Source organism: Cherax quadricarinatus, unplaced genomic scaffold (assembly GCF_038502225.1).
Source record: "Cherax quadricarinatus isolate ZL_2023a unplaced genomic scaffold, ASM3850222v1 Contig3380, whole genome shotgun sequence".
Lineage (NCBI taxonomy): Eukaryota > Metazoa > Arthropoda > Malacostraca > Decapoda > Parastacidae > Cherax > Cherax quadricarinatus.
The window spans coordinates 28416-44899 of record NW_027198406.1 but is presented as its reverse complement, the minus strand read 5'-3'; the positions used below and the strand labels follow the sequence as shown (position 1 = coordinate 44899).

At 35.1% G+C, this 16484-nt stretch overlaps 1 protein-coding gene across 1 annotated transcript; it reads left to right on the top strand.

The window, feature by feature from the left end:
* Positions 1 to 581: 581 nt before the first annotated feature.
* On the top strand, positions 582 to 11956 carry LOC138852012 (UDP-glycosyltransferase UGT5-like). The gene is made up of 6 exons (XM_070081625.1): positions 582 to 633; positions 1575 to 1666; positions 2063 to 2196; positions 2699 to 2918; positions 3891 to 4034; positions 11809 to 11956. Exons 2-6 carry the CDS (start codon positions 1656 to 1658, stop codon positions 11939 to 11941), a joined length of 642 nt encoding a protein of 213 aa, XP_069937726.1. The 5' UTR covers positions 582 to 633; positions 1575 to 1655; the 3' UTR covers positions 11942 to 11956.
* The last annotated feature ends 4528 nt before the right edge of the window (positions 11957 to 16484 follow it).

Here is a 16484-nt window from a genome sequence, read left to right as displayed (position 1 = left end):
ATATATATATATATATATATATATATATATATATATATATATATATATATATATATATATATATATATATATATATATATATGTGTGTGTGTGTGTGTGTGTGTGTGTGTGTGTGTGTGTGTGTGTGTGTGTGTGTACTCACCTAATTGTACTCATCTAATTGTGGTTGCAGGGGTCGTGTGTGTGCGTATGAGTTTCTCTGCCCATTCAGATTTTCATTTGGGAATAGTTATTCATTAGTGCATAACGTTTGTAGTACCTGTTAAATGCTAGTATTAAAGTTGTTAGAGAGCTTAGTTTACAGCCGGTAACACCTTGGTTCGATTTCTGGGTAGGACTAGACCTATGTAAAAGTCTACTCACATCTGCTGGCCCTCTTTACGTAGTAATAAATAGGTACCAGGTGTTTTTCGCTATTGTGAGTAGTATCCCAAGGAGTAGCAGTATACAATAGCGTTGAACATAAAATATATGTATATATAAAAATACGTAATATATGATAAATACAAACCATGGTCAGATGGGTTCAATTTCTACAGTGTACTTACCATCGACTACCCGGCTCGTCCCATTGTTCCTGCCGTGGTTAATTGTGGAGGCATCCATCTCCGTCCAGCCCAGCCTCTCCCCAAAGTAAGTTACCTCGTGCACAATTGAGTAAGTGTATGAAGGGAAGGACAGATGTTCAACAGGCTTAAATTGGGAAAAATATTTTCCTCTTTGGAGACCTTCAGTAAGCCACACAGGGTATGTAGGTAACACGCATATATACTCAAGGAAGGTAAGGTAGAAACAGGTGATGTGAGGTGTCTCATAAGCGACACTATGGTAGAACGGAAAACTTTATTGAGAACGAGTTGCTTTGAGGCTGAGAAAAAGAAGGTTAAAGCCAACCCCTAGAATACTGCAAGCATCTACACCAACACTTGTAGAAAGTGTAGAAATTGTACGTGGGTAAGACGACTAGTGATTCGTCCATATCCACCGATAACACTAATAATGGTCTGTATTTTATCTCGTAACACGGCATCTCTCCACATGGCTTACCACAGAGCGAACATGATTATGCTTGATAATGCCTGGAATCGACGCTCGTTTATACCACAGGCACCATTACTCGGAACCAGAGAGGCTTCCAGTTGACGAGACTCCAGACTGACATGCTTATCGGCACACACACCACCCTCATCCCTCTTGACCTGACATTGTCAGTAACGCACCTGATAATGCCAGGTTCGAAAACAAACATGCGAAAAACGAACCGTTTTCTCAGTAAAGGTTACCATTATGCCATAATGTCTTTCACAGTTTATTTAGCTACCGAGTGAGGCAATTCGTTGAAATGTTTTTGGAATGTTAACTGAACACAAGTTAGCAACTATCGTTACAGTACAATACATAATAGAGGTTTGGCCAAACTGAAAGCACATTGGTTTTGTTCAGTGGTGTTTGTGTACTAATAACCACTAATAACCTTTGCAGTTTATTGGCTGGAAATGTAACAAACTAAACAGTTACTATACTAAGTTCACTTATATTACATAGTATATTTCACACAGTCCTTTTACTTACAGGACCTCGAAGATTGGGTGCAAGGTGCTGGTGATGATGGCTTCATCTTCTTCAGTCTTGGTTCGGCTGTCACACCATCCGACATGCCAGAGGAGTGAGTAAACTTTTGCTTTATCTTTCAGTGTTTGATGAGGGCAACGATATTTATATAACTTTCGTCTAAGTTACACACTGTGAGCTCCACAGCTGTAAGTCCATATACTTTCTCAACTGGATGAAATGGGGCATTACTGGTAAGTAGAAGATAGAAACATAATTTGCAGGACAAGTCTTGTGTAAAGTATTTATCATGTCTATATAAAGCTCTACACAGATGAAAACATTATCGTATTTAAAACTTTTTCTTCAGCTTGTGTCTTTCTTTTCACATTTTTTCAACTCTATTTCTTATACACTTTTTTTTGTGAAATAAATCTGTAGATAATAACATATCTGGTGCATGAGACCACTGATACAGTATGTTAGTTAACCTTACACACAATACACACAGGTACCGCACTGTCCTGGTTCAAGTGTTTGCTTCCCTCAAGCAGAGAGTCTTGTGGAAGTGGGATAAGGACACTATGGATGACCTGCCCCCAAATGTCCGTCTTGGCAAGTGGCTCCCACAACAAGATATTCTTGGTAGGTACATCTCAATTCCTCCAAAAAGGTTCTGTTAAGGCGGGGACTGAGAGAGCTGAAGCTTCAGGTCCATCGCCAGAAAAGACTCACAAAAAAATTCTGACATTACTTTGGTGTGAAATATTTTTTTACTGTCTCTAAATAAAAACGTAAATGTAATACTGAAAGACCTAAAAATATAATTCATAAATGTGTTGAATATATAGTTTAATAATATTGTAGTAAGTTTCAACTGGAAATATTGTAGTGTACGTTGACAGAGGAGTTATATGTAGGGACGTAGTTCTTATATTCTTAACTAAATTCTACACCTATGAAATAACAATAAAGTTCATCGTGTAAATGAACTACTCACAAAAACAAAAGCAATGGTTAGGCCTTTCCAAACACTTCCCTATGACTATAATAATAATAATAATAATAATAATAATAATAATAATAATAATAATAATAAAAATAATAATAATAACAATAACCTAACCACACTTGTATCATTACACAGGTGACCCTCGTTTACGTTTGTTCATCACACACGGTGGGTTGTTGAGCACCCTGGAGTCCATGTACAACGGTGTATCAGTGCTGGGAATGCCTGTGTTTGGTGACCAGCAGACTAACATGATCAAGGTGCAGAGGGATGGCTGGGGCAAAGTGCTCTTCTGGGATCAACTTACTTTTGATAATCTCAAGAATATGATCAACAGCGTCATGAATGACACAAGGTATTACTATGTCTCTCTTCGCCTCTTAAAACAACAAATGGTATGGTAATCGAAAAGTTAAATGTTTATATTAAAGGTAGACTTTGTGTTTCAACTCGGCTTTTTCCTACCGAGGGTGACTCGAAGAAGATAAGCACATTCGCCATCACTTGTTACTGAGCTGCCTTCCCATAAGAGCAAGGACATGACAGTTACAATGAACCTCCGAAATTCATTTTTCAACTAGAAAATATTAATCGGATGTGAAATAAGGTGCAAGGGGAAGATTATACCTCTTTGAAGGATTATAATTTAAAATAGGTTTGTGGATGTAATTGAAGATGATTTTCGGAATACTACTTGCCTTCCTACTGAGGCCTTAAGGAGTCTAGGCTGTATATGTATTATCTTAGGCAGGAGTAGCTAGAGTTTAGCGAGAGGGGGATCTTTTTTTTTTTTAATTCTTCCTATACGATCCACGGCAGCCCAGTTTTTCTATATTGCCAACTCCCATTCACGAATATTTTTTTTTTCTTTTGCTTCTTAGTACTTGGCTCATATGGGGATAACAAGCAATGTGAAATTATATAGATGTGAGGTGTCAAAACGGAACGTAGAATTCACAAACAAGAGTGAAGTTAATAGATCCTAGCTACATACACTTCACACTCCATACAGTAGTGAAAGTTAGTAATGTACTAGTGGTTGTAGTAACATTATCATTTATTATTTTTATAATTATTGTTTTATTACTACTATTATTATTATTCAGTCATACAGCACCTAATGAACAGATGGTTGTCAGAACTGATAAAAGAAAAGGGAGGGTTGATTCAACTACTTGAATCATGAACACAAAACCATCATAACCCTCCCCCCCTCCTTCCCACATGACAGATTAACCTTCAAACATCAGAAAATATTTCTATAATTACATGCATAATGATGCAACATATAATAGAAATTACTTTCTTGGTGTGTGTGACGAAGCAGCATGAAAACTGAGGTAGCAACAAGGTCCAAAATTATGATAGATCGTCTACAAGAGCCAGCAGAGGTGGCCCTCTACTGGATCAAGTATGTTATACGACACCAGGGAGCATACCATCTCCGCTGTCCTGCTGTCACCATGACATGGTTAGTACAACTCTACTTCAATATATAAGTTAGCATTAATAAAAGTAACATGTAGCATCGTATGTTTTGGCGTTTAGTATATAATTAAATAAAACAAAGAATGAAAGACACAATACTTTGGAAGAATCATTTCCCAACAAAACAAAACATCAGATAGGGAAGCTATAAAAAAAATCCAGTCCATCGTAAACATTGCAATGATCCAGGACACAGCGAAACATTTAGTTTTCATTTTCAGTTTTTGGTTAGCCGTGAAATTTTCTTTTATTTTCATTCAAGAATTGGTAATGTCTTCACCCCAGTGTATTAGCATGTATTTGCCTCTTTTTATTTTAATAGCATTGTCATGGCAATAAAAATTGGTTTTCTGTTTTGTCTTTAGAGAAACAGATGGATGCTCAGAATATAATTTATCTGCCTTATCTACTTAGTTATTAATTTCATATAGAACACTAAGATTATATATATATATATATATATATATATATATATATATATATATATATATATATATATATATATATATATATATATATATATGTCGTGCCGAATATGTAAAACTGGTCAATTAGCAAGAACTCATTTAAAATTAAGTCCTTTCTAAAATTTTCTCTTATACGTTTAAAGATATATTTTTTTCATTAATGTTGATGTAAAAATTATAATTTTGCACCAAAAGAATCTTAGAAAACTTACCTAACCTTATTATAACAAGAACAATTTATTTTAGCCTAACCCAACTAAATATATTTTAGATTTGTTTACAATAATTTAATACTAAACAAACACGGTGAAATATATTTTTTTTCGTTATGTTCAGGATGATTTTGGCGAAATTATTGCATACACAAATTTTCACTTGTCCTATATGGCAAGATGAGCGTTGCTATTTAAGCCAAGATCGCAAGTTCTGCCTATTCGGCACGACATATATATAGATATATATATATATATATATATATATATATATATATATATATATATATATATATATTATATATATATATGGAAAATACTGTATATTTTCCGGAAATACGGTAATTTAAAGGTAGATTCCCTATATTGTATTTAATAAAAGTGTATTTTTAAAAACAGAACAGTCGCCATTTTGGTTCTTGAATTGGATACAACGTTAGTGTAATGGGAAGAAATTTTCGTGCTCTAGATGTTAAAATTGGGCTGACGAAATTGTTGGATGTGCATTCCTGCATAACGTGAGATATCAGGCGACAGGACAGGACAACTCCAGGAACCTCAGATAAGCTGTCTAATTTATGTTTAATTTCTGGCCAGTAAAATTTTCATAAATGTAGGCAAAAGGGAGGGTCCTGTACATGACACATTGATCTCCAGTCAAATTGGTGAGTGTTATGATTAAGATATTCTCTTTCTGTTATATAAATGTGTATTTATACATAATCATTTTTTAATTTAATATAGTCCACAAATTTATATATTTACCAGCATTCCTGGTGATGTATAATTCATTTATGATTAATAGGTCCAGAGCAACTTGTAGATATGACAGTAGTAGGCATCGAAGGGGGGCATTTTTTGCGACCTAGGTGTCCCAAATTCCTACTTGTCTAACTGATAAATAATAATTATCTTCGTTCATTTACTTATATGTATATAATGATACATTCAGCTAAATGCAATTTTCCACAATTAACTTTGCCCGTTGGTCCTTCTTGAACCGGAGGTAATTAGTGAAGTCATTAATTAGTTAATTGCTTAATAATTATATATGAAATAACAGAAGGAGGTGGATGTTAAGTTCACAAATTTACTTAATGTGTAGTGGATTATAATTATTACAATAATAATTTGGATAAGCTAAGCTCAAGTGTGGCTAAAGATTATATTAATGTGTATAAGTGTATGTGTAATTGATAAGCCAAGTGTAGCTAATTATATTAATGTCTATATTAATTTTGCAAAGCCATAGTGGCTAGGATTTATATTAATGTATTTGTATAATATTAATTTGATAAGATAATTATGGCCAAGATTTATATCAGTGTATGTGTAATTGATAACCCAAGTGTAACTAATATTAATGTGTATAATATTAATTTTGCTATGCCAAATTCTGGCAAGGATTTGTTAATTTGTATAATATTAATTTTGATAAGCCAAGGCTGGCTTAAGGTTTGTATTAATGTACATTTAAAATTTATATAATTTTCTTACATGTAATTGCTAAGCTCAGGTAGCTAGGATTTATTCAAAGGTAAGTTGTACTATTTACCTTCATAAAGTGCATAATTTAGTACATAATCAGTGTTATTAAGTTGAATTTAATACATTACATCATGGCTGAAAATGAGGAAATTAATATAGAAGACAAACATATGGAATATAGAGCAAAGAAAGCGTCATTGCAAGCTAGAAAGGGTCATGTAACCAAGGCATATAATAAATGTTTGGAATTAATGAATCAAGAAACTGTGAATACTGATGATTTAAAATTGTATTTAGATGCTTTAGGTAATAGATATGATTCATACAAATTATATTACAACAAATATGAAGGAGATTTGTTAGTAAACTGTGTAGATAGAAGTAGATCTCATGATTAATCAGTATTATGAATTAGAGGAAAAGATTCTTTCTTGTAAAAGTCAGGCCTTGAATAAATTAAAATGTGTAAACCAGGCAGTTAATCAGTCTGCTCCAACAAATAATATGTCTTTGCCAAAACTCCCAGAACTATGTTTACCTGTATTTAATCCTGGTGAAAATTGGGAGGAATTTTGGTCAATTTTTAAAGCAGCTGTGCATGACAGGAGTGACCTAGCCTGTGTAACTAAGTTATTTTACCTCAAAGGACAGGTAAGAGGAGATTCTCACATTCTGATACAAGCCTTTCCCAATGTAGATGACTCTTACAAGGAAGCAGTTGACTTGTTGAAGGTCACTTATGGTAATATAGAACAAAGTAGGTTGGATCTAGTGAATATCATTGTTAATTTAAAATCTCCAGATCACACATACGAAGGTTTACAGCACTTTAGAGTTAAACTGGAGATCACTCTCAAAACTTTAAGTAATAAATATAATCTGAAGGAATCAGACTGGTTATTGAGTGCCATGGTACAGAATAAATTAAGCTGTAAAACACTTGAATGCTTTCAAAAAATATCACAAGGGTTATTTTGGACTTGAGGAAATAAGACTAGGTCTACAAGAATTAATTTTGCAGTTGCAGGCCAGCCAACTAACTCATTTTAAAGATGCAACACATAATAACTCTGAGGTATCTCTCAAGTTTCACAAAGGGAAAAATTATCCCAATGGTAATAATCAAATTTCATTTCCTAAAAAGAGTTGCATAGATGCATATCAATTAGCAGGAATCAGAAATAATGATTCTCCACAAGGTAAGAAGAATAAGTACCCTCCTAAGAGTAGCCCAGTTAATAAGAAACCAGTCAAAGAAAAGAGAGATTGTCTCTTCTGCAACTGTATTCATTTTTTAAGAATTGCAATGCATACAATTCATGGAATGATAAAGTTGAAAGATTGGAGGAACTTGACAGATGTATCAGGTGTTTGGGTAATCACAATGTAAAGGATTGTTATGCCAAATTAAACTTCTGTTATCAATGTCACAAAGGAAGACATCATATAATCATATGTAAAGGTTTATATGATAATGTTGATAATAATGATAATGTTGACAATCCTGACACAACAGTGGCTAATGTAAAAATTGCTGCTAATGTTAATAATGATGGTTTTGCTGAAGTAGCCTTACCAGTGTACAGGTAAAAATTGATGATAAAAGGCATAAATCAAAAAATGTAACTGCATTAGACCAAGGATCCCAGCGTACTTTCATAAAACGTAAATGTCTTGATGGTATGAAAGTTCAGATGGGAGATCCCACAACTTTAAAATTATCTGGTTTTCTCTCAGATAAAAGAGCTCAATTGTATGACACTGTTTATGCAACTGTCATGTTCGGCAATGAGAAAAAACGTGTTAATGCAGTAATTGTAGATAGACTTCCAGAGAAAATATCTACAGTAGGGCTTAGTAAACCTACAGAAAGACTCTCACATAATGTAAATTTAGCACCTTCTGGTGTAAGTGATGATTCTGTAGGCCCAATAAATATTTTGATAGGTAGTGACTATTATGCCTCCTTTGTAAAAGGTATGGTAAAGAAATGTGGTGTCACCCTTTTGAAGACTGCTGGAGGCCATGTGATGTATGGTAGGATTCCTCGTAATAATAATTCATGACTAGAGGAAACTACAAATACCATAACTGTGTGTCTTACTCATGAAGTTGTACCCAATTATAATTCTTCCATAAAGGATGGTGTTGAGCCAGTGCATAAATTGTGGGAATTAGACAGCATTGGAATAAATATAAATAAAGTTCAGACGATTATTTTACTCAGGAGCAGTACCTGAAAGATGTAAAATTTGAATCTGGACAATACTGGGTACGACTTCCGTGGAGACTGAACCATCCAGAATTGCCCACTAATTACAGAATGGCATATGGGCAGTTAAAGGCTCAGCTCCGCGAACTGAGTAAGACACCAGAATTGTTAACTGCCTATAATGATATAATTGCTGAGCAGTTAATTAATAAATTTATGGAAGAGGTACCTCCTGAGAAAGCCAAAATTTATGGTCACTATTTGACACATCACGGAGTGAAGAAGGATTCTAAGACCACTCCTCTGAGAATTGTGTTTAATTGTAGTGCCAGGAGTAACAAAAATGTACCTAGTTTAAATGACTGTTTGATGACAGGTCCACTCCAATTGTTTGTCCTCCCTTAGCCATTGATATAAATAGATATTCTTCTTTTCCCAAACTAATCAATGTAACTAAGTTGGTGTTTAAATTTCTAAACAAGATGAATATCATACAAGTTTTCACATCTGCTTGAGTATTTAATAAAGAGGGTACAGGAGGAAATCTATGGAAATGAGATTAAATTGATGATGGAAAGAAAAATTGTGAAAGGTTCCATAATAGAGAAATTAGGGCTGTATTTAGAGAACAGTGTAATTAGGTGCAGAGGTAGGTTACAAAATGCTGAATTGGGTGATTATGCTAAACACCCTATCTTACTGCCCAAAACTCATCATCTAACAAATTTGATTGTTCTAAATACCCATAAAAATGTAATGCATGGTGGGGTACAAGATACCTTAAATTGTATTAGGGAAACTTTCTGGATTCCATAAGGACGGCAAAGTGCAAAAAGGGCGATTAAATCTTGTGTAATATGTCGCCGTGTGGATGCCAGATCCTATATGTACCCAGGTCCTCCACCATTGCCAAAGGAGCGTGTACAATTAGTGAAACCATTTGATGTAACAGGTGTAGACTATAGTGATCCAATAATTTTAACAGGTACTTCAGATGGTGTTCCACTGAAAGTGTATGTTTGTTTGTTCACCTGTACTGCTACTAGGGCAGTTCATTTAGAAGTGGCACAGGACTTGTCTGCAGAACACTTTATACAGCTGTTTCGAAAATTTGCAGCTAGGAGATCCTGTCCGAGATTGATGATTTCGGATAATGCCACAAATTTTGTAGCAGGTGCTCAACATTTGATAGAATTAAATAATAGTAACGATGTTCAATCTCTGTTAACCCAACGATTGTGTACCTGGAAATTTATTGCTCCTAGAGCCCCTTGGCAGGGGAGGGCTGTACGAAAGACTGATAGGCACAATGAAGAGGTGTCTCCGTAAAGTACTACACCGGAAGAGAATTAATTTGGAAGAATTCCGTGCAGTGTTAGCGGAGGCGGAGAATCGTATAAATAATAGGCCTCTCTCGTACATGAGTGATACACCTGATGCAGATGTATTAACACCTTCTCACCTAATATGTGGAAGGAAATTGGAAGCTGCCCCTGTCTATAGAGATAATCTGGAAGAAAGTGATGAAGATTACAATGATGCGGCAGTGTTGTGTAATAAATTTAAAATGTTAAATAAAGTAATTGATCATTGGTCTAATGTGTGGCGTAAGGAATATCTTCTTACACTACGTGAACACTTTTATGGTGCGACAGAGGCAGTAAATCGACAGACCATTCAACCAGGTGACATTGTGTTAATTGACACTGAACAACATCGAACATTGTGGCCTCTGGGCAAAGTATTGACATTGTACCCAGATGCACAAGGTGTTGTCAGGAATGTCAAAGTGTGTCGTGGCCAGGAAAGTTTACGCACAATTAATTAATTGATTCCCTTGGAATTAGGTGTTCAATCAAACGTAAATGAAAATCTGAGGGAAAGTGACACGAGTGATATGGAAAATAACGCAGACCAAGTGATGCCAGAAGATGAAATCGTAGTAAGATCTACTAGGAGAACAGCCACTCAAGCCAGAACCGGCTGGAATCGTCTCCTAAATGAAGGAGTAATTTGAGTCGTTTAGCAACGAACTCTGCCCGGCCGCAGTGTGGAAAATACTGCATATTTTCCTGAAATACGGTAATTTATAGGTAGATGCCCTATATTGTATTTAAAAAAAGTGTATTTTTAAAAAGAGGACAGTCGCCATTTTGGTTTTTGAATTGGATACAACGTTAGTGTACTGGGAAGGAATTTTCGTGCTCTAGAGGCTAAAATTGGGCTGACGCCTCTCAAATAGGAGACGAAATTGTTGGATATGCATTCCTGCATAACGTGAGATATCAGGCGACAGGACAGGACAACTCCAGGAACCTCAGATAAGCTGTCTAATTTATGTTTAATTTCTGGCCAGTAAAATTTTCATAAATGTAGGCAAAAGGGAGGGTCCTGTACATGACACATTAATCTCCAGTCAAATTGGTGAGCGTTATGATTAAGATATTCTCTTTCTGTTATATAAATGTGTATTTATATATAATCATTTTTTAATTTAATATAGTCCACAAATTTACATATTTACCAGCATTCCTGGTGATGTATATTTCATTTATGATTAATAGGTCCAGAGCAACTTGTAGATATGACAGTGGTAGGTATCGAAGGGGGACATTTTTTGCGACCTAGGTGTCCCAAATTCCTGCTTGTCTAACTGATAAATAATAATTATCTTTGTTCATTTACTGTTATGTATATAATGATACATTCAGCTAAATGCCATTTTCCACAATATATATATATATATATATATATATATATATATATATATATATATATATATATATATATATATATATATATATATATATATGCAAAACAACCACTCTGAAAGAATGGAGAAATTCCAAGCGCTTTCGTGACTACTCACATAGTTCCTTGATAATGTGAGTAGTCACGAAAGCGCTTGGAATTTCTCTATTCTTTCAGAGTGGTTGTTTTGCATATTCTGAAATCACCTGTTTACTGTGATCTTATTGCATATATATATATATATATATATATATATATATATATATATATATATATATATATATATATATATATATATATATATATATATATATATATATATATATATTTATGTTCACAAAGATTTTTGCGAAATTATTGCTTACACAAATTTTCGCTTGCCTTATTTGGTAAGAAGAACGTTGCTGTTTAAGCCAAAAATAGCAAGTTTTACCTATTCAGTTGTATACATATAATCCTGGAAGACAGTCCTCTCACCCTTCCAGGATATCTTTGGAGGAGTAGTGGTAAAAATCATGGCAGTAACTCAATGAAAATCTATTCGTTTTTTCTTTATATTTATTAACTTTTTCTATGTTTTTCATACCTCAGTTCCATCTTGTCTAAACAGTGTCGTTATAATTTCAGGTACGAGCTGTACAACGTAGACGTGTGGGCAACAGTAGTTGTTTTGCTCGTCATTATCAGCTATGTCTCAGTACGACTTATAATTTCCTTGTGTTCCTGGCTCTTCTCCAAATCCAAGGCCAAAACTGATTAAAATTGCTCTTGCCTAGAGTATGTTTCCTGTCATTCCATTCCATGCACTGTTAGGTCCGAGTGCTTCGATGGGAAACTATTGTTACACTACATATATATACGTATATATATATATATACGTATATATATATATATATATATATATATATATATATATATATATATATATATATATATATATATATATATATATATATATATATATATATATATACTATATATATATACATACATATATATATATATATATATATATATATATATATATATATATATATATATATATATATATATATATATATACATATATGTAGATGAGGTAATTTCTGTTGCCAAGAATAAGTTAATAACAGACACTGGATCATTGCATGTTATGAGAGAGTTATCACAGTATCACATAACCTCGGCCTCCTGTGCCTCAACCCTTGCTGGAAACCTAGTAACTCCACCTCAGATGCTTAAATGGCAGCTGCAACTAGTCTCTTAACAGATCCAGGAGCTGTAGTTCAGTCTTCCCAAGTACTCCAGGATCTTCAAGTCAGTTATATAAGACCCAGGAGCCAGAGATGTATATATTCAAGAAGTCTACCAGCTGCACCTTAACACCTATGAAACACCAAAGTACTGCTGATTAACACTCAAAATTACCAGGAGTTAGAGCTATGAAACAACGTGTGGAAAATTTATGAGCGATTTTCCTAAATTAAAAAAAATCCAAATTACCGAAGACTTATAGCCATATGGGCTAGTTTAAAAACGAGGTTGATTCCCTTTTATATCACGGAAACGAATATAGCGAACATGCATAAGTACATAACGAAGGAACAATGCATCAGACTTAATGGCCTATGCTAAACAAGTTCCCCTCACAACCACTCACACCCGCTCATGTACCCGTTCAACTTAAAATTTAAGCTACCAAAATGTTTTTGTCTCAATTAAATTACCTAGGAATTTGATCTAAATTTCTCCAACTTGAATCCATTGCTGCGAATCCTGTCTTGTTTATATATTTTCAACACAATATTTATCTCTCCTAGATTTTTGTCGTACTGACTTTGTTTAAGATCTACATTGCATAACTTATAAGGGCCATAGTTATTTCCTTATCCTAGGATTAGAACGTTCCACTTGTCTAAGTTAAACTGTGTTCCACTTCTCCGACCACAACTTACCCAAGTCATCTGTTGCCTTCTAGTGTCCACATCAGAAATTATGTGACGGCCTATTTTAGTGCCATCAGCAAACTTACTCACGTTGCTATTTATTTCAAAATCAGTGCGGTTTATGTACATTTTGAACTATAACGGTCCCACCAGCGACCCCTTTGGTACACCACTCGTGAAAAGTCCTCATTCCGATTTATTCTAATTATTAAAAACTCCCTGTTGCTATTGGTCAGCCATACCTCGACCCCGGGAGATAATTTTTTCCTCCAATTCCCTGTGCCGCTACTTTCCTAATCTCCTGTGTGGAACTTTGTCAAAGACCTTACTGAAGTCTATTTACACAGTATCGTTTTCTTCATCTCGGTCAAGAATGCCCTTTTGTAGAACTGTGTTGACATTCGTTGATCAAATTATATCTTTCAAGGTGGCTTCGTTGAGGAGACTAGCTCATGGTTCTTTACAATCATTTAAAACCCTCGTTTGGCAGAACTACGTTCAGGTAGTTCCTCTAGTTGGTTACGACACAAACTGTTTTACAAAGCATTTCTGGACCATTTCGAGAAAGTCACTAAACTCTAGATTACCTGTCTTTAATTGCTCCGGTTGATTTAGCTAAAGTTAAAAATTTCCCACTAAAACTACATTTCATTTTTAAGATGCCTAAGTAATTTCATCCCAGAGAAGTTTACCATGGTCACTACCGAGGTCTGGAGGTCTGGAGGTCTGTAGATAACACCTAAGATTAGCTTGCTATGTTCTTCAAGAAAGCGCAGCCAAACAGACTCCGTGTCTCTCTCTTCCACCTTTATATTAAAGCCTTGCCACCAGAAACATCTTCTAATTCGTCTACTGAAGTTGACAACGTATCTACACTTCCACCTTCAACACTTCTTGAAACTGACCAATCAACGACTTCACCTGTCTATTACTCTAAGGGTGAGCAACAATATAATAAGATACGTGGATTCGCTTTCTACACTACTTCTGATTATCCTAAAGAAATGGATGCACAGACATTGATCCCCCTCCTCCAAAGTGAAGAAGTCAAGTACGTCGTTTGTCCATCACGTTTTCTCTACCTTAGAGAACTTATCAGTGTCCTTAATTCTCCAAAGATCGACCAAGATTGCAAATTTAGAATCAGGCACACATCAATACAGAAGTTCCAGACTCTTTCTAATGGGATAGTAGCTTAACACACCTCAAGCTGACCACCGCCAATACGACTCAACCTGCTTGCTGCCTTCTGACACTCCCAGCTCCTACCGCTGCCTTCGCCACCCTCTCCTCGTGAGCCAAGTGACGACATCATTCAAGCCTCTCCATCTACGTCTCCAGTACTTCGGTACCACATGTCCCAAAGTGGTTGGGCCAGTTGCCTTGATTCCTCCTCTTTTCCTCCTTCCCATCCTTTTACAGTCATTTCCATCCTTCCTTATCCTTCTTCCTTCCCATCTCAAGACAGCTCTCGTCGTCTTAATCCTAACCCTAATCCTAAAACCTTTATATTGTTTCTGACGCAACAATATAAATTTTTCCCTAACATACATAGCAACTCCGCCATCTTTCCTGTTGATTCTCTCAGTGTATAATAATATACACACGTGTACGTGACACTCAGCAGACACGTCCCTATTTTTCAGACTGAACCAAGTTTTAGTTATTACGATAATATCTATATTCACTTCAATGCTTCAGTGTAAACACTTGGTCTACACATCCCCTACCCATTGTAAATTATTTGTTCATCTACGGTCTCGCTCTCCGTCTTAATCCTTGTACTACAACTATTAGTGTATACATGTAATAGACTATATGACCATTCTTTCCTATTTTTATCAGTAGTTATATTATGAGGTACCTGTTGTTTGAACGTTTGCCTAACATGTCTTGAATAACCCTTTATATTTAATTTGTTGTAGGTTTTAAATAGAGAGTTGTTACCTTTTAAATGGAATTAAGTAAAAAAATATATATGTAGGGTAGCTTTAAGGTGGCATTAAGATAGCTTTGATTCTTACCAGATAGGGTGGTAAGATATTTCAGTTGTTTATGTAACTGAAATTACGAACTAGTACATCTCTTTTAATTGTAACTGTTTTTCACATAGTTAAGTTACTTACCTGTTTTAACTTTTAAGGTTGAAATAAGTTATTCTAGGTAATCTACACATATACTGCTATATATGATAATTTATGTAACTGTATTTATGTGTACCTGAATAAAGTTACTTACTAATTGAAGCTTATAACAGAAGATGGTGCGGGAATATCGACAAGATTGCATGGCTGAAACACTGAATAAACGTTCCAGTTATAGTTTTTGTGTCCTTATCATCTCCATATTGGAGCTTACAAAGCCCAGTAAAAGTCTATACGTTCCTTAAGTAGGCTGCACCAGTGCTGAAAATATGAAGCCGATAGGTAGAGACATTCTGAAGCATTAGCACCAAACCAAATATCTCAAATTGTTAAATAAAATCAGCAAATTGAAACGTACGCCTTACACTCCAATCTAAACATTTTTTATTTAACTACAACACCTCTCAGGGTGACTTAGGGAAGTGAAAGGCTCTTGATCCAAACAACTGTAGCTCCCCTCCCTTTCCTTGGATCAAATGAGATTATCACTAGCGCTCCCCTCGTGAAATGAATCAAATATACGCATGGGAGACACTGTTGTAGATGTCATAGAAATTAAGTTTTGGAGTAACAAGATTAAATGATAATTGGGGCAGTAACTGAATTGTGTATAGAAAAACGTTTGATAATAGGCAAGACATATTTTAAGAAAAAAAAAGAGAATAAGTACACAAATACAACATAGTAAGAAATAAGTACATTTTGATAGAAAATGCATTAGTAAAAAATGTCGCTGGGTAGACATGTGAATGTGCATGTTTTTACAGCGGTGACTCCTCAAAGAAGGTTCCTTGATGTTGGTGAGGGGCTCTTGATTTAGGGAATTGGATCTGTGCTCCAGTTCCCCGAATTAAGCCTGAATGCCTTCCACATCCCCCCCCCCCAGGCGCTGTATATTCCTCCGGGTTTAGCGCTTCCCCCTTGATTATAATAACAATAATAATTTACAGCGGTGATAGATATACCAGATCTTTATTTAGTGGAAACTATAGTGAGGGTAAGAGGTAGATATTTATGGTAAAACTTAAGCAACTATTACAAGACATGTGAGGCGACAGAAAATACAGGTTGAGAGGGAATCGAAGAGGTATGGTGAAGATTTCAGAGCGTAGTGTTAAGTGTACAGTAGAGGTTTGTGATTATAGGAGAGTGGATGCAAGTGGCAAGAGGAGTAGTTGGTGAAATAATGAGGTAACGAGGGTACCGAGGGAGTAAAAGTTACTATATGAAAAGT

Coding starts and splice junctions, on each gene's coding strand:
- LOC138852012 (XM_070081625.1), top strand. Junction 2,197..2,698: donor CCCACAACAAGATATTCTTG/GTAGGTACATCT, acceptor ATCATTACACAG/GTGACCCTCGTTTACGTTTG. Junction 4,035..11,808: donor CCTGCTGTCACCATGACATG/GTTAGTACAACT, acceptor TTATAATTTCAG/GTACGAGCTGTACAACGTAG.